We start from the raw sequence: 27,862 nt of genomic DNA, 5'->3' as shown, positions 1-27,862 counted from the left end.
AGCCAGATTTGGGGGCAGGACAACAGCTATGTCAACTTGAATTATTATTTTTTTTATTTTGGTATTTGCATTTGATTTATTTGTTAACATTCTTATATTACATCGGTAAATGTTGTCATATTACATTACAGGACTTACTATAATATAATTTCCAACATGCATACAAAAATTATATACAAATTTTATATACCTAGCAACAAACAAAAAAATAAAGAACAAAGAGAAAAAACAAAAACAAATGGTGCAGTTAACAAATACCCTGAGAGGCAATTCAAAACAAAAAATTATGGAAAAGTGGGATAGATATAAAAGATATGTTCAAAAATACAGTAAAGGTTCGTTATCTATGCTAACATTTGATTGACGTTGGAGTGAGACTGAGTTGAGAAATAAGACTAATAGCACATATTGATATAGGAATGTATTAGATAAAATGTAAAGAAATAGACAATAATACGAGTACATTCATTTGTAAAAAAAAGAAATGTACAACAGGATAGACAAGAAGTCTAGTGTGTTGGTATGTATATGATTTTGTCAACTTGAATATTGAGAGAATACTGCAGAATCACAGAGAATGCTGTTACTTACTAGAAAGTAAATGGACTTCTTTCCAACTAAACATGCACGGAATCAGGCTGGATACCTCTTTGGAAACAACATGATTTACAGTGCAAACGTAACCCTATGTACACGAAGTCCTATTGTGTTCAACTGGGGGGCGAGGGCTTGGCCCTGTTGAACTGAGCTGTGAAGAAACTTTCAAAGTAATAAATAGTATTCTGCTTTCCGAAACTTTATGAGGCTCAGTATGAAAAAGGAACGCTCCCCTGGTTTCTTAAGAGCAAGGAAACACCTTTGCAAACATTTCCACATAGCTCAGCATTAGGACTTAGGAGATCCACTGCTTTTGTCCTGTCTTTGTTGTTGTTGTATTAATTTTTGTTTTTAATTTTTGTAGGTGGATGGCCGTAGAATTACATGCATAACTACCAACATTAACTACCAACAGGCTAGTGTCCCCTTCATTTGTTCTTCTCTGCTTTTGGGGGTGGGGGCAGGGTTGCTGTGCGGATGGTGACTGGAGTATATTAAGTTCTGTTTTGAACCAAGCTATAGTACTGTTCCAGATGACTGTGGAACAGCAATGCCTCAGATTAGCATCCATAAAGGGTTGTTGACCAGAAAAGATTCCAGCTGTATCTCGACCTTCAGTTTTACCATTATCATTTGACGTGCGGAGCTAGTGAGTCTATGGAAAAATCAGTGTGTCAGACAAGGATGGGGGAGAGCCAGCTTCAGATCCCTCACTTGGCCATGAAACTCATTGAATAACCTTGAACCAACCACCATCTTTCAGTCTAAATAATTCACAAGGATCTTATCAAGGTAAAATGAGGGATGGGAGAGAAACATGCATACATCCTGAAGGCGGAATGGTGGAACAAAAATGTAATGTTTCCTGTTTGACACTATAAAGGTTATATAATGTTAAAAATTTTATGAGACTGATTGTGATCGTACAGCATTTTGCACCCAGTTCAGAAGGCACTATTTAGTTTATATTACCAGACAAGTAACTCTTACGGCTTGGCATCCTCAGGTGTCACACCAAGGTCCAATCTAAACATTTCTTACGCCTGGCGGCTTCCCTTAGCAACACACTTATCTAGCTAATGTTAAGGTAGAAAGCAATGGAAGAGGAAAGAGGCTGTATTAATCATTAACTAGCCAGAGGGCCTTCTTGGTAGTGGCGCCCGCCATGTCGAACCCCCTCCCATCAGATGTCAAGGAGATAAGTAACAATACAACCTTTATAAGACATCTGAAGGCAGCCCTGTATAGGGAAGTTTTTAAAGTTTGATGTTTTATTACGTTTTTGTATATGCTGGAAGCCGCTCAGAGTGTCTGGGGCAACCCAGTCAGATGGGTGGGGTATAATGATAATAATAGTAATAATAACCACCACAAGAACAATAATATAGACTGCCTACGCTGTGGGTTAAACCACAGAGTCTAGGGCTTGCCAATGAGAAGGTTGGCGGTTCGAATCCCCGCGACGGGGTGAGCTCCCGTTGCTCGGTCCCTGCTCCTGCCAACCTAGCAGTTCGAAAGCACGTCAAAGTGCAAATAGATAAATAGGTACCGCTCCGGTGGGAAGGTAAATGGCGTTTCCGTGCGCTGCTCTGGTTCGCCAGAAGTGGCTTAGTCATGCTGGCCACATGACCCGGAAGCTGTATGCCGCCTCCCTTGGCCAGTAAAGCGAGATGAGCGCCACAACCCTAGAGTCGGCCACGACTGGACCTAATGGTCAGGGATCCCTTTACCTTTACATGTAATTTGCACTTCTGCATTGTAGGGCACCACATTTACGTTTCACATCTAGTGGTGTACGAGAAAACAAATCTATTTTGTTCCTAGCAAGGGAATTCATGCATGCTGTCTGCAAATCGGAAGGCTGAGTTTGCGATGAGGAAAAATTAGTATGGACCAGGGTGGATTAAAGCCCTGTTACGAGGCAGGGCTGCTGCTGCACATGGACAGTCACTTGTCAACTCACTGTTGAACAAAATACAACTCAGGGCTAGGCAAGTGTGGTTATTCCCCATCATCGTAGCCATAGGCGTAGCCAGGATTTTAGTTACGGAGAGGCAGAACCTCAGATTTGTATCGATTTTGATTTATTGGGGGGCACCTGCCCCGCCCCCTTGGCTGCGCCCATGATCGTAGCTACCTCGACTTATCAGTGCTTCCCATGCAGCCCCCGCCTGCACATAGGGGGAAGAATCGATACCCCTTTTTTGCGCAGGACGCACCATAGAGTTCCGCAGCCCACCTGGCCAAGGCTGGAGAGGCGCATTCCGTCACGTGCTTCCTCCTGCGGCCGCGCTCTGAATTTCCGGGTTGGGCCGGTCCTATGCTAAATAACTTGCGCTCGGCGCTCGGCGCGATTGGCCCTCTGGCTGACCGAGAGGCGGGACGAGAACGAAGCCGTCCGGCGGCGCGTGGGCGGACCCATGCTAAGAACGTGCCCCTCGCGCCCTGCAATTGGTCGCGGCGTTCTCCGGGCGAGAGGAGACTAAAGCGGCGGGACAGGCGCCTGGGTTCCATGCTACCGCGCCGCTTGCTAAGATGAGCCGCGCCGGGGGGATCCTTCGCTGGAGGAGGGCGAGTGCGCTCCGCTCTTCTCTGCCTAGCGGAGCCCTCGCGGGAGAGCGGCCTCCCTCCGGAGCCGGTAAGCGGGGCAGCTGGTGGAATTTTTTTTTTTGGGGGGGGCGTCATTTGATTGCATGCTTGGGTTGCTCTTAATATCAGTTAAAATTCTATACCGCCCGACGGTCACAGGGCGGTTTGCAATATAAAAAGGCAAAGGATACACGCCATATCAAGAAACGAAAGCGATACCTCGCTCCCGATCTACTGGAAGACTAAGGGAGAAGAACGGAATCGTAGAATTGTCGAGTTGGAAGGGACCCCGAGGGTCATCCAGTCCAACCCCCTGCAGTGCAGGAATCTTTTGCCCAGCGTGGGACTTGAGCAGACAACCCTGAGATAATAAGAGTCTCAGGCTTTTACCAAGGGAGCTGTCCCAGAACTTGGCTGTTTGGCAGGGTGGAGAAACAGGGAGAGGGAGGTCGGGGCCCGCAGGGAATGGAGGGGGGGGGGGTCAGAAATCTTGGAGAGTCATCTAGTCCAACCTTCTGCAATGTAGGTATCTTTTGGTCCGATGTGGGGCTTGAATCCACAACCCTGAGATTAATAATAATAATAATTCATTATTTATACCCCGCCCATCTGGCTGAGTTTCCCCAGCCACTCTGGGCGGCTACCAATCAAGTGTTAAAAACAATACAGCATTAAATATTAAAAACTTCCCTTAACAGGCCCTCTGTCTGGTTCCCTGTAACCTCACTTCTCGCAATGAGGGAACCGCCAGAAGGCCCTCGGCGCTGGATCTCAGTGTCCGGGTTGAATGATGGGGGTGGAGATGATCCTTCAGGTATACAGGACCGAGGCTGTTTAGGGCTTTGAAGGTCAGCATGAAGTCTCATGCTCTACCAACTCTGCTATCCCAGCAACAGCAGGAGGAGGGGCGAGATGGTGCCCTTATTGGGCGCACCTGAGGCTGTAGGCCACGTGAGCTTCAGTTGTATATAAATGATGGTGATGATAATAATAATAATAATTAATAATAAACCTCACTGTCCCCCCCCCCCATGGCGCCTAGATATTCTGCTGTGGCAACCTTACCTTAACCCAGGTTTAAGGTAAGGTGGTTAGCTTAAACAGTGGAACATTGGTTTTCGAGCGTCTTGGAAGCTGAACATTTCAGTTTTTGAATGCTGAAAACCCGGACATAATTGCTTCCGTTTTTGAATGTTTCGGAAGTCAAACGGTTTTCCGGAACGGATTACATTCGAAAACCGAGGTTCCACTGTATATCTGATTTTATAATAATAATAATAATAATAATAATTTGTACCCCGCCCATTTGGCTGGGTTTCCCCAGCCACTCTGGGCGGCTTCCAACAAAGATGAAAAATACACTAAAATGTCACATATTAAAAACTTCCCTGAACAGGACTGCCTTCAGATGTCTTCTGAATGCCAGGTAGTTGTTTATCGCTTTGACATCTGATGGGAGGGCGTTCTACAGGGCGGGCGCCACTACCGAGAAGGCCCTCTGCCTGGTTCCCTGTAACTTGGCCTCTCGCAGTGAGGGAACCGCCAGAAGGCCCTCGGAGCTGGACCTCAGTGTCCGGGCAGTGTTTCTAACACTGCTGCCAAAAAAGGCCTTGAGGGCTGCATGTGGCCCTTGGGCTGTGTGTTGGACCGCCGTGCTTCCAGATGGTTGTAGGCCTACACAAAGTATTCCAAAGGCTGCGAGACTGTATTTAACCAAAGGTAAAGTTTACACAGTAGTCTTTAGACCGCAGACACAGGCGCAGGTGGGAAAGGTATTGCCCTTCTCAGTGGCAATGCATTGGCGCAGGGCAGGCATGTCCAACTCCCTAGAGACTGCGATCTACTCCCAGTATCAAACAACTGGCAGTGATCTACCCATTGTCATTGGAGGGGGGACCAAAGTTGTTGAGCCTTTTGGGGGGAGGATGAAAGTTGTTGAACTTTTTTTGGGGGGGGGGTGTCATAAAGCAGTCAAAAACAACCACAGGTCTAAAGGGCAGACAAAGCCATACAGGCAAGTTTAGTATCTTAAATGACCGCCCATCTCATGGACAGAATGAGCATGTGGGGCGGGCTACACAATTATTTTTATAGCTGGCAATCAAAAGGGAGCTGGGGATCGACCTGTCGATTGCGATCGACCTGTTGGCCATCGCTGGCATAGGGTGTATCCTGCTAAATTGCTTGTATGCTTTAGTGTCTGTCCTGTAAATCAGAAGAGTTCCCAAATAACCTCTACAATGCATTGTGATAGCCAGGGAGGCTGAACCATCCACAGCACGTTCACATAGTGTGCCCCCAAAGACCCAGGGATATCCACACCCACAATGCTTCCTTCAGCCACTATATAGATTTGATTTGGCATTCATGTCTTTCTGGATATTCACGTTCACTATCTCAGTAGGTCATACAAGAGTCTTCTGAGGTAGATTAGTAGCATTTTTCAATAGTGTAGCCTTGGTATAGGGGGCAAATGCTTGTTCTTCTGAAAGGCCATAGGGGTGTATTGAAGTCCATTTTGATCTGTGCACTGACTGCTCTGTAGGCCGCAACTTCTGGAGGGCCCACTGGTTCTCAATCTCTGTTTTCAAGCTTCTAATATTGGCCCCAGTTGGAACTGGAATACAAGTTTAGGCAGGCTGTGGATCCAAGCAAGTCTAGCAGTTCTGAAGGAAATAACGCTTGCGCAACCCAAACTGGTAAAAAACAACAACCCATAAAATATCAGGGACAGTTTGTCAAAATGTTAGACTCAGTGACGTGCTGGGGGATAGGGCTATCTTTGTACTTCACAGTGTAAAAATTATCAGTGACTGCCAAGGTCTTTGTAGGCTGGGGGGGTGGGAAGGCTACGATCTCTAGACCTTCGCCTTTTTGATTAAGTCACGTGTGGTAACTGATGATCTTTGGCCTCTGGATTGTATTGCTGTCGTGAATGAGATATTTCAAACCAGCATTGCTGCTGGGGCACAAAGGGGATGAGATTATGAACCCAGTTATTTGTCATGGATAAGCAAGCTGTCAAGGACTTGGGTCATGGGGGAAATATAAAATACCACAGTGCAAACCCATGCAATGCTGTGACTGGTGCTTATCCAAACTCTGCTGATAACTGCTTATAGGAACAATTGTTGCTATTTTTTTAATTAACTGGTAGAGTTGGGGATGCTTAGCAATAAAGGAGGCACCAGTATCCCCCTATGAGGGGAATAAAATTCACAGACACAAGAATAGCATTTTTTCTATATGTTAACTCTGAGCAAGGATGGCCAGAGGAGGGGATGGTTGGGGAATTGAAAATATTGCACACTTACAACTCTGTGCTTCTGTGCTTCATTCTGCAAGCTGAATAAACCAATAGTGGTGATCAGCAGGCAAGGCTAGAGGTGAACGTGGAAAAAGTGGGCCATAAGCCCCCTTGTTGTAAGGGGGTCTTCTTCCTGCCCCACTGTTTCTGCCCCTTCCACTAGGTTTGGTTCTGCTTTGTTTGCTGGTAGCCACTTTTGACAGCAATGAGGCTGGAACTGAAGGGATGTGTATATATCACTTTCCCAGTGGTATATTATTATTTTCCAGGCCAGGGGCGCATTTCTGCAGCTGGATTGAACCTACCAGCTATGGACCACTGTGGTTTTTGTTCTTTTGCTTTTTGTGTGACTTCTCTGTTGTCTTCCCCCCAGTTTTGTTCTCAGGCAACAAGAGGCTCCTTTCCACAGCCAAGTCCGAACCTTGGATATGTATTGTAGGCAGTGGACCTGCTGGATTCTACACGGCACAACACCTTCTGAAGGTAATTGGCATACATACTTACAAAGGCAAGAGTGGGGCTTCTTATCTCCACTGTGGCTTCTGGAAGCAGGAGCTTAGATAGCTCAGTCGGTAGAGCACGAGACTCTTATACTTAGGGTCACAGTTTCGAGTCCCACATTGGGCAAAATATTCCTGCATCGCAGGGGGGTTGGGCTAGATGACCTTTGTGGTCCCTTCCAACTCTACTATTCTATGACTCTTATTTGCTGGCAATGATTATCCCTGGAGAGTGAAGAATTCACTTAATACATGTGTTCCAAATTCTCTCTTTGGGGCTTGGATGGCTTATCATATGGAAAGGAGGCAGCAAAGGACTGCAGTTGCTCACTTCATTATATTAATATCCAAAGCTTAATGGTATTATAGTCGTACCTCGGCTCCTGAACTTCTTGGGAGTTGAATGTTGCGGCTCCTGAACGATCAAAAACTGGAAGTGAGTGTTCCGGTTTTCGAAAGTTCTTTTGGAAGCTGTATGTCCGACGGGGTTTCCGCGGCTTCCGATTGGCTGCAGGAGTTTCCTGCAGCCAATCAGAAGCCGTGCTTTGGAAGTCAAATGTTTCAGAAGTTGAACGGACTTCCGGAACTGATTCTGTTCAACTTCCGAGGTATGACTCTATTAAGTGATATGAAAATCCTTATGGAATGCAATCGTGAAGCAAGAAAGAAGGGGGGGAGCAGAAAACTCCGCAGAAGAACAATCTTTAAAAAATCCCTTTACGTCATTTAATATCGTTCAGTAATGGAACCGGAACTTTCTATTAATTTTACTGTTCATGCAGCCGACATGACTACGTATATAGAGTAGACACAGACTAATTAATTAATTTGGGAGAGGGTGGAGAAATGAGCAGCTGGGACCCTGCTGTGTCAGCAGTTCTCCACACAGGGCATTTTGTCACCTTCCAGTGCCGGTTTGCCAAAATGTGCTATTTTGTCATCTTTGTTTTGGCTTCACGGCTGCTTATCATGATGCCAAGGCCTCTGTTGGCTAAAGGAGGAACAAAATGTGCACAAAGGTCCAAGCAACTTACACATAGGAGACCCAGACATGGCATAGTGTCTTCCTTTTTGATCCATCATAGCTCTATTGTGTGCATGAAACATACCAGAACTTTGGGGCATGATGAATATGTAGGCCTAGCAGGGCCCAGATGAGCAAGAACAAGGTTTCTTAGCTCAGCCAGTAGTGCAAAAGACTCTTTAATTTCAGGGTCATGGGTTCAAGCCCCACGTTGGGCGAAAGATTCCTCCCTTGCAGGGGGTTGGACTAGATGACCCTTGTGATCCCTTCCACCTCTTCTAGGACTCTTTTTAATGTGCTTAAACTGCTGAAGAAGACCTGAGTAGCTGAAACACGTTTGGAGAGTTGGCATTTTAGCTTGTTTCTATATTATTGGGTATTTTGGTGGCTCTGTAATAGGATAAAAAACAGCAACAACTACAATAGCCCTTCCCAAATAATATCCATCCTCATATGTTAGTGTGAGCAAAAATGCAATCTTGTGCATTTAGGCTCAGTTCCTTGGTACTTACTATGCCTGTGTAGAATTGCAACCTTCATCTCTTAACTGGACGCTGTTAATAGCAGGTTTTTGGTGAGCCTCCTTTCGTGGAGGCTCCACAGACAATAACAGAGAGAACCCTGCAAGTTTTGCAAGTTTTGATGGTGGAGGCGATTCCTTTGATTGGGACAACGCTTTGGACCCGAAAAGAGAAAGCAAGCTTCACACAACTTTTTTTTTTTTTTTTGCAAGGGTGATTAGATCCAAATAGTAAAAAGAAAAAAGGATTATCTGTGCTTGTGTATAGCCAGGTCAGGTAGGTTAATTAGCACATCAGAGACTCTTGGAGGGATGGAAATCTCTCGCTGGAAGGCCGGTTCAGAATATGGAAGAGGCTGTAATTGGGAATAAAGTGTTCTGCTTCTTGCAGTACTGGATGTGATGCTGTTAAATTAGGATCACTCTTCTCTCCCCCGCCTCCACTGCTATCCTTTTGAACTTCAAGAGCTCTCTCTCCCTCCCTCTTGGTTGAAATTGGGAAAACAATGCTCCTGTTGCTCGCCCTCAGCCGCAAAATTCGACTGTGAAGGATAATCCTGAAAGGCATAACAAACTGATCCTGGAATGGGTGCCAGCATGTTCAAGGGCATCGCTGTTCCTGCTCAGGGCGAGCTCTTGATGTGTGATGCTAGTGTAGCTGAAAATGTGGGTCTCTGTAAGAGTAGCTCTGGCTTCTCCAGCCTTGTTTTGTATCCTGCGTTTGTGTCAAGGCTTGTAAAAGTCCTCTGGCCTGGCAGTCCTAAGATTGGCTGGGGAGGAACCTAACATCAGGTCCTCCACTGCACCCAGACCCTGCTGGCCACAAGGGGTGTCTGCGCATGTGTGTGCATGTGCATGCATGCTTCTTTTGCTGCGCCAGCTTCACGTTGGTGCAGCAGAGCAGGGGCAAATATCAGCCTCCTCTCTGGGGGTGGAGGAGCAGCTTTGAATTGCTTTGCCCTGCTCTACTAGCTTTTGCCAGGTACAGTTGGGGCAGGGGCAGAGCTCCTGCTCTCCCACCCCGCTGGAGCCTGGAGGAGGAATATCTCTACCTCATCTTAATCCCCTACAACGGTACTGCTCGTGGAGTTACTACTGTGGCTTTAGATTGTCAAAAGGAATTTGCATGCATTTATTGCATGCATTCCTATCTCGCCTTAGGAGGCATTCACGGGGAGAAATTCTGCGTGGTGCTAAGCAGATTGCTCCCGTCACCGCAAACATTTCTGCTTGCCTAGTGGGACAGTTTTTACCCTCTTCTCCCTGCTTTGTGCTGTTCCAGGGGTTCTGCCAACCCACCCAGAGCCAAGGCCAGTGGGGGAGGTACAAAGGCAAAGGCCCGTTGTGCTAGCAAAGGCCCTTCCATTTGATTTGTGGGGCTTTGTTAGTTGAGTCCTACCCACGATTTCCACTGCTGACACGTTTTATCTTCACAATGACCCTGTGGGGTAGGTTGGAGACTGTGATTGGCGCATGGTCACCATGTGAGCTTCGTGGATGAGTCGGGATTAGAACCCTTGACTCTCATGTCTTAGTCCAGCACCCCAACCACGGCGCCACACTGGCTTTCTAATATGCTGTAATGCGGGGGCCATGCTGAATTTGCTACAAGCCAACATTAAATCTGTCCTCCATGTTTAAAGCTTGTTTTCAGTTGATCAAAGTCTCACTGCTTCCTCCTGAAGAACCATAGGGATGGTAGATCTGTGAGTGCTGCTCAGAGGAACCCGGATGGATCAGACCAGAGAACCATCCAATTCTTGCAGTGGCCAGCCAGATTCCTGTAGGAAACCTGGAAAGGGGACCTGCTCACAAATGCACTCTCCTTGTCTGTGAATACCAACAGCTGGTATTCAGAAGCATACTGCCTCCAATGTACTGCTAGTTAGTAGGAGCCACCAGTCATTTCACAGAGCTACAGAGTGGAACCCAGTGTTGTGTGAATGGACTTTAGCCCACGCAGTGGGACTTCACCTTTCTGTCCTCCCACCACATGCTCCTAAAATCTGCTCTGGCAGATCCCCCAACCCTGAGGACATGGTAGGGGAGAGGTAATGTCCCATTGAGGGAGTCAAAGTCACTTCCAGTTGGGCACAAGCAGCTTTTGAATACAACCCCATCATTCCCAGGGTTTTGGGTTTGTTGTTGGATTCCATAATAGCTGTCTGGTGGGAGACATTTTGTTACCTGGTGGGAAGCATCTTTAAATGCATAGTATAACTGAATTTTCAAAGTGTGTGCCTACTTTAGATTCTATCCCCCTTCCCAGAGTTCCCACTTCTGCTGAAACAATGGCAGTGTTTAGATTTGCCCCGTAATCCCCAGGCAAAGGATGATCAAAAGCAAATAATTTACCAGGTCGTGAGGGAAGTCTCTCCGAGAAACAATAATGTCCCCAAAGTTCAAAACCTTGCATACATATTTATAACTGAATCGAGGTCTCGTCCCTTTGCCAATCTGTATTCTGATAACAGGCAGCTCTTTGGGTTAGAAGGTGGCAGTTGTGATGAGCTGTTCTGTATTGTACTGTTTAGCACATTCCGGAGCTCATCCACGAATGAGCTGGTTCCAACTGGTTCACAAGTATCTGGTAATTAACTGAGATCTATTGTAGTTCCTTTCCTAACAAAGCAACCCTGAGCATGTTTACTCAGAACAAATCCCATTAAGTCTGATGGGATTCACTCCCCAGTATTTGGGACTGCGGCCTGCCGCTTGTTAAATACACATTATGCAGCAATGAATAAAGAGCACTAAGTTTTAAGGAAAAGGCATTACATTATTGGAGCACGGTGGCTGTGTTTTGGACATAACACTGAACTGTAGTGTTAGTGTTACGTGATTGTGCATCAGGCTCTTTCCTCCTCTAGCACAGTTGCAAGGTGAAGATCAGAAGCTTTCTCTTCAGTTTCCTACAAGCCGCGGTTGTGTGTTACAGCTAAACCTGGACAAACAGTGGTCAATCTTATCTATGCTTGAGGGAAAGAAGCCAACTTCAAACTGTGGTTTATGATCCTGTTTCCCAAAGCCGTGGGTGGGGAACCTGTGGGACCCTCCTGATGTTCTTGGACTTCAACTCCATCAGCCCAAATCAGCAGGGCTAATGGACATGAATGATGGGAGTTGTTGTCCAGGAACATCTGGAGAGCCACAGGGTCCCCACCCCTGCTGTAAGTGGTAGTTAAGTTTAGCCACAGTTCCAGGTTCTGGCATTACAGTAAACCACAGTAAACTGAAAACAGAAGGGAAAGCTTTTAAGCTTTTTGTCGTTGCAGTAAAGGAGAGAACCCACATTTCCCTGGTTTAGGCAAGAAGACCTGTTCCGAGATAAATCTCTGAAAAGTGGAATGTTTGAAGTTGCTAATTGTAATTGAAGTAAATTGAAAGTGAACACATATGGATGTTGGGTTCTGTGAGAACTCCAGACCAGGTGGCTGCATCGGTCCTGGGAACTCCCAAGATGGTGTCAGTGCTGACTTGAAGTGGTTATGCTTTGATCCCCACCAACTTCATGGAGCCTTCTAGATACTGCCATCATCCAGCAGAAGATGTGGGGTTTTTTAAAGGAAGTAATGTAATCCATGGGTGGCGTCCACAGCGATTAGTGAGTAAGTGGACCTCAAAACTGTCTGTTCAAAAAGTAAAAATAGGAGTTGCATTAAACTGCTGCAACAGCAGCTGTTGCATATGGCCTATTTCAACTGTATAATAGCTTCAGTCAATTTAATTTCAACTTTTCCTGTGTCTCCCGCCCCACCGCTATCAGCTACCTGTGTTAATCCAACTTAATTTCCTCCCTAGCACCACAAGCTGGCTCAGGTGGATATATATGAGAAGTTGCCTGTTCCCTTTGGCCTTGTTCGTTTTGGAGTAGCTCCGGACCACCCTGAAGTAAAGGTAAATAGTAGCTTGGGAACATCTCTCTCCTTAAAACCAACCTGTGCTTTTCTAGATATCGTTAACCTCAAGCTCCTGTCAGTCCCAGTCAGCGTGGCCAATGATCTGGGATGGTGGCAGCAGCAACACCTAGAGCAGGGGTGGCTAACCTATAGTCCTCTGGTTGTTGTGCAACTGCAACCCCCATTTGCCCCAGCCAGCATAGCTGAGGGTGATGGGAATTGTTGCTAAGCAACACCTGGAGGACCACAAGTTGCCATGCCACTGATCTAGAGGGGCATAAGTTCCCCACTCCTGCTTTAATCACTCTTTTCTTTCTTTTCTTCTCCATGAAATGACACAGATGCCTGTGAGCCAGCCTGGCACTCTGGACAGGATTTGGGGTTTGGCTGTGGGGAAGCACAGATTCATATCCTTGCTTAGTGGAGTATTGAACTTGTAGCCTTGGCCAAGTCGCCATCTGTCAGCCTCCCTTACCTCACAGGTTGCAGTGAAGCCAAAATGCTGCCGTGAGCTTCTCCATAAAAGAGTCGAGACAAATGTGGATGCTACAGAGTAGTTAACAAGAAGTAGGAGAGATCCAGGGCTGAGGGATCTCATGCTGAACAGGGAGGAGCCACTTGACCTTTGCAAAATGGAGAATTGGAAAAGCTGCGAGCACCTGAGCCGTTTTGCCCTGGCTGCAGGTTTTTTGGGTGTGTGTATCTTAGGTCAGAGGGAGCAATATTCCTCCTTATGGCATGAAGAAGCAGGCTAGACCAATGGCTCCTCTCTCCACCTGCCTAGTAAAGGGAGCTGTACAAGTCACATAGGTATTATAGTGAAAGGAAGAAATATCCTAGAGGTATGAATTTGGGGCAGAATGGGTAAGTAATAGCTAGGATCCAATTGCTAAGCTGAAGAGAAAATCAGAGTAGATTCTGTCATTGGTTGAGAAACTAAGGGCTGCTGGGTTGCATATATATTTGTACAGTGGTGCCCCGCAAGATGAATGCCTCGCAAGATGGAAAACCCGCTAGACGAAAGGGTTTTCCATTTTGGAGGTGCTTCGCAAAACGAATTTCCTATGGGCTTGCTTCGCAAGACGAAAATGTCTTGCAAGTTCCTGCGGGTTTTTCCCCCCTCCCCCCTTTTTCTAAGCTGCTAAGCCGCTTATCAGCTGATCCGCTAAGCCGCTTATCAGCTGATCTGCTAAGCCGCTAAGCCACTTAGCAGCTGATCTGCTAAGGCGCTTATCAGCTGATCCGCTAAGCCGCTAATAGCGCTAATCCACTAAGCCGCTAATGGGCTTGCTTCGCAAGACGAAAAAACCGCAAGACGAAGAGACTCGCGGAACAGATTCTTTTCGTCTTGCGAGGCACCACTGTACTTAAAAGGCAGGGATGCCCACCTGTCCTGATCAAATGATGCTGCTCAGGTTATGTAACTTCAATAATTGCTATCTGAATTTGTCCTCTTCCCTCCACACTTTTCCCCCTTCACCTTTTGTGCCATGTCTATTAGATTGTGCACCTGCAGGCAAGGACCGTCTTCTGTGGGCAGGTGCTTTAAAAGTGGTAATATGTGCAGCACTTGCATTATTTCCATGGGTTTAGATTTCTTCTTTGCACTTCACCTTTTGATTTTGCAGGATTTTCAGTGGAAAGCAATAGTATGGGTAACTAGATTTTTGGAGAGGTAAACCCTGATGTCTGGACAAGGTCGTTGCTAGCCTGCCATTGTCTCATCTTGTTGATAAATTGCTTGTAAATGGATAAGTGAGAAAGCCCCCTTTCCCCCCTGTGAATACAGCACTTGAAATCCTCCCCTCCCCCGATCTTTCTCCTATGACTATACGCTGGGGGACGAAAAATAAATAAATGTACCGTTTTAGTGAAACTGTCTGGCCTTGTGCCAGGTCATGGATAACAATGTTGTTTTAAAATGAGATGTTCTCGTCGGTTGTCAGATAAGAGTCTTGGAAGAGGCAGCATGAACCAGAGAGCGAGATGCTGGCTTAAATGCTGCAAGGTCATTGAGGACCTTCATTGTTCTCTGGCCTGACTCTGGTCTCCTGCCTGGGTGCTGTGGGAGTTCTCTCTGCGTATGTGGGAACACGACTTCTTCTGACCTCTCCCTTTTGACCTCTTGCAACAGAACGTGATCAACACCTTTACTCAGACGGCACATTCCGACCGCTGCTCCTTTTACGGGAATGTGACTGTGGGGAAGGACGTAACCGTAGAGGAGCTGCAGAAAGCGTACCATGCGGTAGTTTTGGTAAGTTTGCTTGGCTCTGGTTTTTAAACGGGAGAATCAGTGGCAGGCCTGATCAGACATGGGTTTTTCCAAAGATATATTGGCTAGGTCAGAGTTGTTGGACTATGTTTTACCTTAGTCCAGGTGTGCCCACTTCTCACAGTGTCCATTGCTAGGTCCCTAGTTATTTTTTTCCTGGGACTGAAACCACAAAGACACATTTTTATATGTGTTAGAAGCCGCCCAGAGTGGCTGGGGCAACCCAGCCAGATGGGCAGGGGATTAAATAAGAAAGTGGTAAAGGTAAAGGGACCCCTGACCATTAGGTCCAGTCTCGGACGACTCTGGGGTTGTGGTGCTCATCTCGCTTTACTGGCCGAGGGAGCCAGCATACAGCTTCTGGGTCATGTGGCCAGCATGACTAAACTGCTTCAGGCAAACCAGAGCAGCGCACGGAAACGTCGTTTACCTTCCTGCCAGAGGTTTACCTATTTATCTACTTGCACTTCGTACTTTCGAACTGCTAGGTTGTCAGGAGCTGAGACCAAACAACGGGAGTTCACCCCGTCTTGGGGATTCGAACCACCAACCTTCTGATCGGCAAGCCCTAGGCTCAGTGGTTTAACCCACAGCACCACCCACGTCTGTAGTAGTAGTTGTTGTCATTGTTATTACACTGCCCCCTAGTGACAGGAACCATTTAAAATACCCAAACAGGACCACTTTGCTTCAGTTCTGACTGTTGGGAACTGGAAAAGCTCCCAGAGTACAAAGAAGTCCCATGCAGAAGTCGGAAAACAAATTGCTGGAGGCTTAGAAGTTCAAAATGCTCAAGCCGTCCATTACAATCAGGCGAATGTGAGTGTGAGATCTCGGCAAAAGTCCCTTGTAGTACACTAGAACTAATGGAGAAGTAACATTGCCACTCTGCCAGGATTTTGACAGTCCTCTGGTCATCATGGTCTTCCCACCTTCTTCTCTGCTGCAGATAACATGAGGGTAATTTAAGTTGGGGGTAACCCATCGCAGTGTTGCAGAATGTTGCCAGCCACTCCTCCCAGTTGTGCTGCAAAATGTATGTGGATTTCCTCTCTTTCCTCTGCAGAGCTATGGAGCCGAGGATAATCGGACCCTGGGGATACCAGGGGAGGACCTGGCCGGAGTTTATACAGCCAGAGCCTTCGTGGGGTGGTACAATGGCCTGCCTGAGAACAGAGACGTAAGGAGAACGTCCCCACCCCCACCCCCAGCAGCCTCTTCAGGCTTTCCACATGTTCCAGAGAAGCCATCCAGCTTCAGATTAGTGGCTGGCTGAAAGGCCTGCAATTGGAAAAGATTAGCAGACATCAAATTAAATCCTCCTTAGACTTACAAATGTGAACAATTTGCACGTCCATAAGAGGGGATTAGCTGGCACCCTCTCTTGGAGGTGCCATGAGGAAACCTAGAAGGGGCATTTTTCTGCTTTGGGGAAGGGGGGATATGTCCAGTGGGCCGTTTCCCCCACCTCCCACCCCTGTTTGAATGTAGGAAATAAAAGGATTGGGCTGTCTTATAACCTGTACGAAAAGCTTTGTTATCCCAATATTGCATGTGGTGGGGAGGCTTGGGAATGGTGGCTTGCCCAAGGCTCCCACCTGAGGAGATTTGAAGTGGGTCCCCCGAACTGGCTGGTCTCTGAGTTATATGGGACTAAGTGGCTTCTATGGTAGATTTTCTTCAGTTAACCACATCGGTTGTGACGTTGGCGACAGCTTTTAGTTGGTCAGAAGAACAGTGGCACCTTCGGAGCACAGAGAAATGGAGTCCACAGGCCTATATCCACAGGCGTGGAAGTTCTGCCAGAGACCCTGAGAGGAAGGCATGGGAAACTTCCAGAGATTTCGAGCAGGGAGGCATGGGAAGTCCTGCAAGAGACAGCGAAGGGCAGGCAAAGCATAACTGCACATCCTGAAGAGCAGATAATCTGTGCTGTGTAAAAAGACTTGAGGGGGGTGGCTGGAGTGCTTGTGATGAAAAGCCCCTTTCCTTTTTGTAGCTGAAACCAGACTTGAGCAGTGAGACGGCTGTGGTCCTGGGACATGGAAACGTGGCGCTGGATGTTGCCCGGATTATCTTATCCCCACTCGAAATCCTTCAGGTAAGTCGAGAACAAGCAACAAAAGTCAGGCACAGGGGTGTGTGTAAGCCAGTGAAGGCTTTGCGTAAAACTATACCAGAAAATCCCATCTAGATTAATGAAGGGCTCTTGCCATCGAGGTGGAGCTGGGCAGAATCTAATTAAAAGCAGCTACATGGCTGCAGCCAGCTTGTTGGATTCCCGCCTTGCAGATAAGAGCTGTCCTTCTGCTGCTTAGCTCTGTGGGGAGGTTGTAATCCTGCATCTGCCGCTGAAGGAGTTTGGGGTAGGGAGATGGCCGGGGGTGGAGGGTGGAGAGTGATTGAGGGTTCTGATAGGGTCACAGCCGTGTGTGCATGAGATGGGTGAGAAATGAGACACAGACAAATCAACCCTCGCGTTTCCTTAAGGTGTATCTGCTGAAATCCACCAACGGTAGGACTGACACACCGTCACGGGCAAAACGGATCTCTTTAAAAACAAAACAAAACCCTTGCATTCTTTGCTATTTTAATGCATTAAATTCTTTTGTTTCTTTCCTTGCAAGATTTAGAGAAGGTGAATTCTGCCCTCTTCGTTTCCTTTTTCCTCATCCCGTGTTTTCTTTCTGTCTTCTGCTTTGGGAGGGCCGAACAGACTGCGTTAATGGTGCAAAAATCCCACAGCCCCTCATATTTTAATATTTGTTCATTTCCCCCACAACCTAAGTTCTCTGGGTGGCAATAAATGGAGCCTAGTGCAGGGGTGCGGAACTGCAGGGCTGGATGTGGCCCTCCAAGCCTTTCTGCCTGGCCCTTGGCACTCCTCAGCCCACACTCCCCTTTCCCCAAGCCATGCTCCTCCCTGGCCCTGCTCCATGCCCACCTCTCTGGAGATTTTACTGGGCTGGAATGTGCCCTTGAACTATAGTAAGAATATATTTTGGTTGCTTGGAGGGAGGATGCGATGGGACATGTCTGGCCACAATCACTTTTGCCACATACCCTGCAGCCCTGGGAAGGTTTCCTACAAAGCAGCATGGCCCTCGGGATGACAGAGATTCCCCTTCCATGGCCTAGAGGTTGCCTGCATGTACTTCTAAGAGTCTTCCATCCTGTGGGAACTGGAGGAAAGGGTGTCCATAAAAAAATAAAAGCAGAATCGCCCATCGAGGGAACAGTGCTTGCATGCAGAAGAGTAGAGCTTTCTTGAGCTGATGTTCGAAATGGGAGCAGCTCTTGCCACAGTGCGTTCTTCTGGAACCGTCTCCCATACCTCAGCTGAGCACAAGGTGGCAGCCTGGGTATGTCTTTCATGTACGTTGGTCAGGAAACTCTCTCCCGCCTCCTCCTCCTACCCACGTCCAACTTGGCGCCTTGAGTTTTATCCACTGCTTCCCCAGTGACTACAGCCAGCCTTTCCTTTGCCTTCCATCTGGACTAAATCCACCTGGAGGCACTGATTGAACTGGAGTTTATTCAGCCTTGGGCAAGAGGCATCTGAGCATCTCTCGGCCCTTTTATATCTGGAACACACGGACGGTGGAGAATCCGGCGAGCCCTGCTAGGCTTAGACTTGCAGCTTTGCTGCGCTAGCAAAGGAGAGAAAACCGGTCTTGAGCTAACATGAATTGGAAGCTCCAGAGATGCTGCCTGCTGAGGCTTCTCCCTCCACACTCATGTCAAATTGTGCTTCTGGCTTTGTGCGGCTGACCTTTCATCACGCTGCTGTGCAGCTCTCTGTTCTCCCGCCTCCCCACCGGAAGATTTCACGTTGAAGCTCAACTAGTTGGGCGAGTCATTGCAAAAATGCCTAGAAAGATCTCCCCTGTAAGCTATGCAGATGTCATTGCCCTGCCCTAAGGAGCTGCCAAACAATAATAATAATAATTTATTCATTCATTCATTCATACCCCACCCATCTGGTTGGGTTGCCAGATGTGTCGCCATGGATATGCTGGTTGATTCTACCTGCAAACATCTGTCCCTTCTTAGAGACAGGGGAGGGGAGATCCTGTTGTGCAGGTGGAAGCATTTGTGCTGATGGGATGTCTTCCTTGGGACGCAACCCATAGTGTCTTATTGACACATTGTATGTCAATTACAGCTCTTTCTTGTGTATAATCATCAGATGAGGACTGGGTCCCTCTGCAACCAGAAGCCTTTGGCCATTCATAAGTGACAAAACGACAAAGAACTAGTTTGCTGTTCTAAGCTCAGAACTGACACACCGTCAGAATTTGATTCCTGAGTTACCAGGTGTGCCCTATAAAGAAGGCAGCAAGCGGAGTTTCCAGCACGCTGATGATCTATAATCTCAAGAAATGTGTGGAAGGGGTGTGGCTCAGAGGTGAAGCAGAAAGTCCCTGTTTCCATCCTTGGCTTCTCCAGTTAAGAGCTGAGAGAGGCCTCTGCCTTGGAGTGCTGCTTTCCATCAGTGTTGACCAGGATTTCTCAAACTTCTCCAGCTGTTTTTTGACTACAATTCCCATCATCCCTAGCTAGCAGGCCCCTTGGTCAGGGATGATGGGAACTGTAGTCCAAAAAACAACAACTGCAGACCCAAGTTTGGGAAACCCTGGTGCAGACAATACTTAGCAGTGTGGACCAGCTGGAATGATGCAAATTCCTATGCTCCCACCCAGGTTATGCTGTGCTCAATTCTTCAAATTTTGAATGGCAGATTTGCTTGCGTAGACGAGCTTTGCGTTGAAGGAGATTGGGTCGTTCATGTGAACTGGTGGCTACATGACTTTCACTCTTGGTCCTCGTGGCCCTGCCTTAACCCTGGATGGTGCTGTTCTTCCCTTTGTCTAGAAAACTGACATCACGGAGGATGCCCTGACAGCCTTGGCCCACAGCAAAGTCAAGCGGGTGTGCCTTATCGGTAGGAGGGGACCCCTCCAGGTGGCTTTCACCATAAAGGTATGAACAAACAGACACACACACACACACACACACACACACACACACACCTTTTGTTTTTCAGTTGAAAGCTCTTCAGGTTCTGTGTCTTCCAGCTCAGTATAATTATCACTTCATCTGGTGTGGTTGATATGTTCCATTGGGTGTAAAATTGCTGAAGTCACTGATTAAAGTTTGAGATGAAGAGTATCCAAGACAGGCTTGGATTCGCCACATTACGGTCTGAAAAGGAACAGAGCAAGAGCTTCTGCACTCCGCACCAATGTTTTGAAGGCGGGAAGATTGCTCGCAGTTCACAATCGCAAAAATGACTGAAATCTCTGCCTGTTCCTGCCAGGACACACCTGGTTGTGAGGTCAGCCTGCTGGGTAGAAAATTTGTGGGTATTTGAAACATGAGTTTTCTAAGTCTATAGGCTCTTTATGGCAGTGGAGCATAAATATATATTGATAATAGGACTTTTGAAAGCCAATTTGATTCTGCTTCCCTGCATCACACCTGTTTCTGCAACTCGGTGGTGTGGAGTTGTGGCGCATAATGGCTCTCTGTCTGACAACCTTCAGGAACTGCGGGAGATGATCAACCTACCTAGCGCCCGGCCTTTCCTAGATCCTGCAGACTTCAAAGACCTTGGAGAGGCTGTTAAAGGTGAGGAATCAGCCAAAGCTCGTTTCCTAAATGAATGTTGCTGCTGCTATGGCTCGTGATCTGAAAACCTTTCCTGCTAATCCCAGCTGGTTGTGGTGTGGCTGAGCATGGGAAGTGATGAGCAGAAAGCACTCTGTACATGGGTAGGGGCACATCAGATGCTCTGGGACCAAGTCCCCATATAGAGACAGAGGGGTCCTCCATTTAGATGGCAGAGACATGTGGATGATGTTTATGTTTCGTTCGGCAGCTGGTGCCTTTTTATAGTTCATAAATTACCAATTGGTGCTGATGACCAAGGCCAAGTCAACACAGGGTGGTAATTTGAGCTAGTCCTCCTCACCATACCCAAATTCCATGGTGGAGGTGTGAGGGTTGCTATGAGGGTTGAACCATTGCAAATGTTTACAGTGCAGCCGTACCTCAAATAGGAGTGGTTTGGTTTAGCAAGCGAAACATGTCCCCTGTTTTGCCTTTTGTTTCCTGCGGAGAGCCTCTTTTATAATAATGAAGTGTGCGCTGTCGGGACAAACTGCAGTGCTCCAAAGGGCAATGAGCTGCAACAACAGCTGTCTTTAACCTTGAGATGGCTGAGGGCCAGAGGCAGGCAGAAGCTCCTCCTCGCTGGCTGGCTCTCGGGAGCATGCAGCAAGCTCTGTCCTAAGGCTGCTTCCCTGCACATCCCGATCGCAACAACAGCAAAGGAACATCAGGGGAGAAGGAGGAGGAGCTGAGAGGGGTATGCTGCGATGGAGTTGATGAAGGGTGCGTTTCAAGGGGGCTGAGTAGAAGAGAGTAGAAGGTTAAGCATTCTGTTGGCGGGGGGAAACAGATAAATGCTGTGCTTGGAATTCTGTCTCGTAGCTGAGCTGGCCTAAACCGTTTGTCTTTTAAAGTGTTGTATGATCGAATTTTGAATTCAGCAAGTAAAATCTGAAGCCCTTCAGATGGGGTGGGGGTGGGGAATGAATGCTTGTTGCCACCTCACCAAGTGAATAATAATGACGACAAAAATTTTGGTAAAAGCACAACCCAAGTTTTCCCTCCCCTTGAAATGCAGCAAGCTGCAAAGGGCTTAAACCAGTTTGGAGACTTGAGCCAGTAGTTCCACCTCTGCTTTTGATGAATTGGCAGCCCAGGATGCAGACTAGACATGGGAGAAGATCTGTGATCAGATCCCTAGATGTACGCTTTCTTTATGTTGAAATACTGCATGGGTCTTCCTTATCCCCTCCCCCCAAATCCCACACCTGGAGGCTAATAATAGCTTGGGCTGTGGGGCAGTATAAATCACCGTGTTAGTGGCAGGGAAAAGAGTGGACTCCTCCTCCTGGGCCCCAATCCAATCTCACCTCTACCCTGCCATTGCTGCTTTTAAGCAAAGCAAAGGGCCTTGTTGGGGGAGATCCTATCACTTCATGTCTATTTTGACCTTTACGGACGCCGCCATGCTTGGGACGCCTTCTGAGAACTGCTGATGGAGCCCAGTGTATCGCATGAGGGTTCCATTCCTGCTTTATTTGTGCGTTTCCTTTTGTAGGAAAGTGGCTACCTCGTCAAAGGGGTAATAGCCCTCCCCCACTTACACTCCATTGTTGTATCCATGTAGATGGCTGTTGTGTTTTCTCTCCTTGTGAGAAAAAACTCTTCTGCTTTGTGCTTCACACGGCAGGTTGAATCCCCTCATTGCAAGTGGCTCTGTGGGCAGAGAGAGCGGTTGTCCTGTTCCTCATGTTCTATTACAGAGCTCAGTGCCAGCTGCCTCAGTTAATGGAGCCTTAACCCCAATTTCTCATGTTCTGGTGGCTGGCTGAGTCTCGCGGATAGTCTTCCACTTTTTCTGATTACTGTGTAGCAGGGCGAGATGGTCTCTCTTCCTCCTGCTGGGCCTTCTTCCATCACCATCTGAAGTAGCACAACAGGGACCTCTGATCCCAACAGGGCCGCCCTGTGCTTCTGAAGTGCTTTTGTAATTTTCAGATCTCCCCAGACCTAGGAAACGGCTGACGGAGCTGATGGCCCAAACAGCCTTGGAAGAGCCCGGGGAGGTGGTGTCTGGCCGCTGGCTTTCGGCCTCCAAGGAGTGGAGCCTGAAGTTCTTGTGCAGCCCGCTGGAAGTCTTGCCCACCGCCGACGGGAAGCAGGCCAGAGCCATCCGATTGGCTGCCACCAGGTTGGAAGTACGAGCTCCGAAATTCCTCTCCCGTGGCCCCACCAAGCCTCGTTTCCTTCCCTGCTCCTGCCCCCTTTCGCTCATCCTGTCTGGCGCTTGGAACGCCTTGCTGCATCCATTTAGCTTTGGAGTTTCCCCCAGGAGCCTTTCGGCATTAAGTGGAAGACAGCTTTATTCTCCCAGTCTTAATTAGAGCCACCGGTGTAAACTGCCTGCCGTCTGCAAGCTGAAATGGCAGCTTCTCGGCAAGCCGGGACGATGTCTCCCCGAGGATCCATTTTCCTCCGAGTGGTACAGAAAGTGTCTCCCCCTCCCACAATCTCTTTGGTAGCTGGGGTAAGGAGGATGCCATCATAACGCAGCCAGTGCTCACGAGGAGATCACCAGCATCCTGGGGAGGCTGAGACCCAAACGGATGCTGCTTCTAAAATCTATTTCAGCTATGTAAAAGCTTGGAGCATGAGGCTCTCAGGACAGGGGTGGCGGAGTCGCCTATCCAGGGACACACCTAGCAGTTCTGCTGGGGGCTCTTGGCTCATGCACCTGGCTAATAAGCCTGGTTTTTGTGTGTGTGCTGGCAGGACAGGACATCCCTCTCTAATGCTGTCCTCTGCTTCTCTTTTTCTGCCCCTGACTCTGCAGGGCTCAGGAGACACTGCCAAGGCAGTCCCCACTGGAGATACTGAGGACGTCATGAGCGGGTTGATTCTCAGCAGCATTGGGTACAGGAGCCTCCCGATTGACCCCGCCGTGCCCTTTGACCCCAAGCGAGGCATTATCCCGAACCAGTCGGGCAGAGTTCTTGGGGCACCAGGTTAGTGGACGTGCAGCCATGTGGTGACTGGCACTGCAGAGGGTGAGACTGTGTTTCCGACAGGGGTGCTTGTGAGAGCGTCTGGCTGGGATTTCCAGGGTAATTTATACTGAGAGGTTCGTGGCTTCGACACCGAGCCTTTCTGGGCCAGCTTTGTGGCACCTGCATTCGTGGGCTTTGCAGTGTCGCCGCTGCATTTGTTCCCCCTCCCAATAATAATAATAAATTTATTACAGTGGTACCTCAGGTTAAGAACTTAATTCATTCTGGAGGTCCGTTCTTAACCTGAAACTGTTCTTAACCTGAGGTACCACTTTAGCTAATGGGGCCTCCCGCTGCCACCAACATGCGATTTCTGTTCTCATTCTGAGGTAAATTTCTTAACCCAAGGTGCTACTTCCGGGTTAGTGGAGTCTGTAACCTGAAGCATCTGTAACCCGAGGTACCACTGTATTTATACCCCGCCCATATGGCTGGGCTTCCCCAGCCACTCTGGGTGGCTTCCAACAAAATATTAAAATACAGTAATTTTTCCTGGGGTCGGCAGCAGGTATTCCAGTTGACCCTGGAGAAAGTTTGCAGCTTCTGCTTGGAGGTGTTCAAGGTGAAGACCTGCGGCCACGTTTCTTCATCTGCTCATTTCCCTTTTCAGGGCTCTACTGCAGCGGCTGGGTGAAGAGGGGCCCCACCGGCGTCATCATCACCACGATGAACGATAGCTTTGACACAGCCCAGTCTGTGCTGGAAGACCTGCAGTCTGGCACTCTGGACTTTCCTGATGCCAAGGAAGGCTTTGGCTCAGTGAGAAGCATCCTTCAATCCCGACGTAAGTGTGTTGCTCTGTCTTTCTGTCCATCCTACTGCGATTCACACTGGAATCCTATAATAGGACAGGTGACCTTGGCCAAGGTGTGTATTTTAATTCTCATTAGAGAAGCTTGTCACCAGATTGGCAATGGTGTCCATGCAGCTACCTTAATGACCCAATATATTGCCGAAAGACGCACAGTCCACCGAACAATGAGACAAGATTTGGAAATGTGAGGCTTTAAATACACAGTTCAAGTGTTGAGGGACAAGATACATCTTCTAATTTTTAAAGAAATATGTTAGATTTTTAAGGTTTTGCCAGGGGACTTGATTTTTATGTTCTTGTTTTTTATCTGTACTTGGTACATTATAAGGATCTTAAGAAATAATAATGCCCTTTGCTGTTGTGTTTCTTTCTAATCTCTTTCTGGAGCCTTGAGGATACCTACCGTCAACTTTATTTTGCTGTTCTCACTTTTAATGAGATTTTTTTTTTGACCCAAACATCATGAACAGGAAATTCAGCCTTCCTCTCCCAGGAACCAAAGACAGAAACTTGGTGTTACTGTGGTTGTTCTCTTCTTTAAGTGTGTATTTTGCAGTCTTTGCCTAACCTTGCCTCAAGTGCTTTAAGGTGAGCTGTTGTTCAGTGCTTCACTGAAGGGGAGCCGAGGTTGAAAGAACTGGAGCTTGAACCGGGTGTTCATTCTTACGATTAGAGACTTTCATCCCTTTCCATACAAAGAGTCTGGTGGTGTTATTCTTTTTTGCCTGCCGTAATAGAGGATTACGTCAGGTTTGTGCTGTGTCGTGTTCAGCATGTCAGGCAAGCTTTGGGGGCGGGCGAACAAGGTTTGTCTATGTAAGAGCACTGTGCTGTTGCTTACATATCTGACTCAAATAAAAGCCAAGGCAGCAAGCAGGAAGCCATTGGCAGCTCTTGGGGCCACTTTGCCCATGGGAAAATAGTTACCTAGTATGTAAAAGCAATTGTTTGTGGACACACAGTTATGTGATAGAAACATGTATCTATTAGGACTGGGCAGTATCTGGTTTTCAACATCACAATATATTGCCAGCTAAACATTGTGATATATCGATATATCACAATGTCTGAAATAAGGATGAAACTCTGTAGAGGTGAGCAGTAGGGCTGAGCGATATCTGGTTTTCAGCATCGTGATATATTGCCCGCTAAACATTGTGATATACTGATAGGGATGCGGGTGGCGCTGTGGTCTAAACAACTGAGCCTCTTGGGCTCAGTGATCAGAAGGCCAGTGGTTCGAATCCCTGCGATGAAGTGAGCTCCTGTTGCTCTGTCCCAGCTTCTGCCAACCTAGCAGTTCAAAAGCATGCCAGTGCAAGTAGATAAATAGGTACCGCTGTGGCGGGAAGGTAAACAGCGTTTCCGTGCGCTCTGGTTTCCATCACGGTGTTCCGTTGTGCCAGAAGCTGTTTAGTCATGCTGGCCCCATGACCCGGAAAGCTATCTGTGGACCAGTGCCGGCTCCCTCGGCCTGAAAGCGAGATGACTGAACTTAACCGTCCAGAAGTCTTTTGCCTTTTACTTTTATATCACAATGCCTGAAATAAGGATGGAGCTACAAAGAGGCATTGGCTGACTTCACGGTTTTCCCCACATATTTTTTTGCATAGGGCACACACACACACAAACATATATCATGAATTGTGATATATTGCCAGATCACAAATTATGAAACCGCTATCATGTGATATATCACCCAGGCCTAGTGTCTATTTCGTTTGGTGACCTGGGCCATTTAAAACTTCCTGCTCTATTTGAACATGCAGCATAAGGGATGCCCATGTAACTGTCCACCCACAAAGGTGCATGCTCACTTTGCTGTGTGGCAGAGAGATCCATGCAGGTAATTTATTCCTATGCAAAAAGGATCCCTGCACTCCCAAGGGTGCAAAGCTATGGGGTGGTGGTGATGTGGAAAGCAGTAGCCGTGGCAAGATTGAGAGGGCAGAAATGCCATCGCAAAAGGAACCCGGACGGTTTGACTGCTTCTCAGCGATGTGCAGAACCTGGGGGAAAAAGACCACAGGAATACGGCTTTGTTTTTGTGGAGAAACGTTGAATTGTTTTTGCAGCGATCCTTCCCCAGTGGGCTTGGGGATGTAGTTTTAAAGCCCAACTGGGTCCTTTGCTGTCATTATATTTAAATGCTTTCAATTAACGTGTTCCCTCTAAACCAATTCAGGCTTTTAAAGCGAACCAAAAAAGAGCTTCATCCCCTAAGGTAGAGCTGTGCTATTATAAGAGCCTTCCAAGATACAAGTAATCTCATTTGACCGGCACTCCTGAGTCTGCCTATTAATTGATGCGGAAGGCTTGTGAGCTTCTGCCGTTTTTGCATGTGTGAATTTATCTGGGAGCAGCAGGTTGATCTGATCTGTGCTTTCCCTTTCTGCGGTGATTAACAGGGATCCGCCCAGTTTCCTTTTCGGATTGGGAGAAGATTGACGCTGCCGAAGTGGCGAGAGGCAAGCTGGCCGGGAAGCCTCGGGAGAAGATTGTCGACCCGAAGGAAATGCTAGAATTGATCGGTCCCTGAGATGCAGCCAGGAATCGGCCAAGAATTAGCCGTGTTAATGGCCCTGCAGCTCCCAAAGGTGCTTGGTTTGCTAAAGATGGTGGAAATCATCGTTCATGATGCTACAGATGTGCCGAAAACAGAGAACGTGTGACGGTGGTGCTGGCTCTGGACTTTGAAAACGATGTGAATATGCTAAAAGCTTGTTGCTACTGCCAGCAGTAGCGTTTGTTCCAGAGCCCTGTCCACCTTTGCGATCTTTTTTTTTTTGCAAAGGACCTCTGGCTTTTAGCCATAGTTTTACCTCCTGATTTACAGTCCTGCTCCAGAAAATGAATTGGCTCACTTGTCTCTTTGCCATAATCATTGCAGAAAAGGTAGCCTGTAAATGGTTAAAACGAACAATTTAATTTTTTGTTTTGTTTTTTTATTATTCAGGCCTTTCCCAAGTGCCTTACTTGTTATTTCAGGGTTGTCCCTTTGTTTTGCTCACTTCACATCTCCACGTAATGAGGTTTACACAAACCATCTTGAGAAGACAAAGCCGGGCACAGCTCCCCCTCCCCCTGTGTAATTAGAAAATCCTGATGAGTTTTCGCCATCTCTTATTCTGCCATAATGAAAAGCTTCATAAGAGCACCCCCCAATTAAATGTACAGAGCATTCCATTTACACACACACTGGACGTGAGCATAAAAGAAGCAAAAACCCAAGTCAAAGAACTTTCCGAGAGAGGGCTGAAAAGTTGGATGAATAATCATGAGAATGAGCCAGAGATAGGACGAGAAACATCAGTCACCTTTCCCCTTCGCCCTGAAACTCAAATTATTCCTTTCTACCCGCCGCCCAACTTTGATGCCAGATTGCGGATTGTATAACCATTTTAAAATAAAGCTCTTTCTCAAACAGAAGGTGAACCTGGGTCAGCACAGTGGAATCCAGCTTCCTTAGCCAGCCTGTGTGCTTTAGCTTTAACGCAGGCCTGCAAACCTGCCACGGGAGCCGTCCTAAGAGCTGGGGAAATGCAGGGCTGCTCTTGACAAACTTGACTGGTCCTTGCCAATTTCAAGCACACGGTTACTGTCAATAAATCACAGGCGATGATTATCTTTTCTTGTTGGAAGCTCAAACAGAAGCTGGATTACTGCTGCAGATAAAG

At 47.5% G+C, this 27,862-nt stretch overlaps 1 protein-coding gene across 1 annotated transcript; it reads left to right on the top strand.

Moving 5' to 3' along the window:
- Positions 1 to 3,061: 3,061 nt before the first annotated feature.
- Positions 3,062 to 27,614, top strand: FDXR (ferredoxin reductase). The gene is made up of 12 exons (XM_081850805.1): positions 3,062 to 3,235; positions 6,867 to 6,976; positions 12,339 to 12,434; positions 14,571 to 14,693; positions 15,778 to 15,891; positions 16,711 to 16,812; positions 19,587 to 19,694; positions 20,258 to 20,342; positions 22,323 to 22,522; positions 23,158 to 23,329; positions 23,982 to 24,155; positions 26,594 to 27,614. Exons 1-12 carry the CDS (start codon positions 3,133 to 3,135, stop codon positions 26,722 to 26,724), a joined length of 1,518 nt encoding a protein of 505 aa, XP_081706931.1. The 5' UTR covers positions 3,062 to 3,132; the 3' UTR covers positions 26,725 to 27,614.
- The last annotated feature ends 248 nt before the right edge of the window (positions 27,615 to 27,862 follow it).

This window comes from Podarcis erhardii (genome assembly GCF_964252035.2).
Source record: "Podarcis erhardii genome assembly, chromosome: 2".
Lineage (NCBI taxonomy): Eukaryota > Metazoa > Chordata > Lepidosauria > Squamata > Lacertidae > Podarcis > Podarcis erhardii.
Note: the sequence above shows the minus strand (reverse complement) of the source record. Positions and strands in the feature narration are given on the sequence as shown.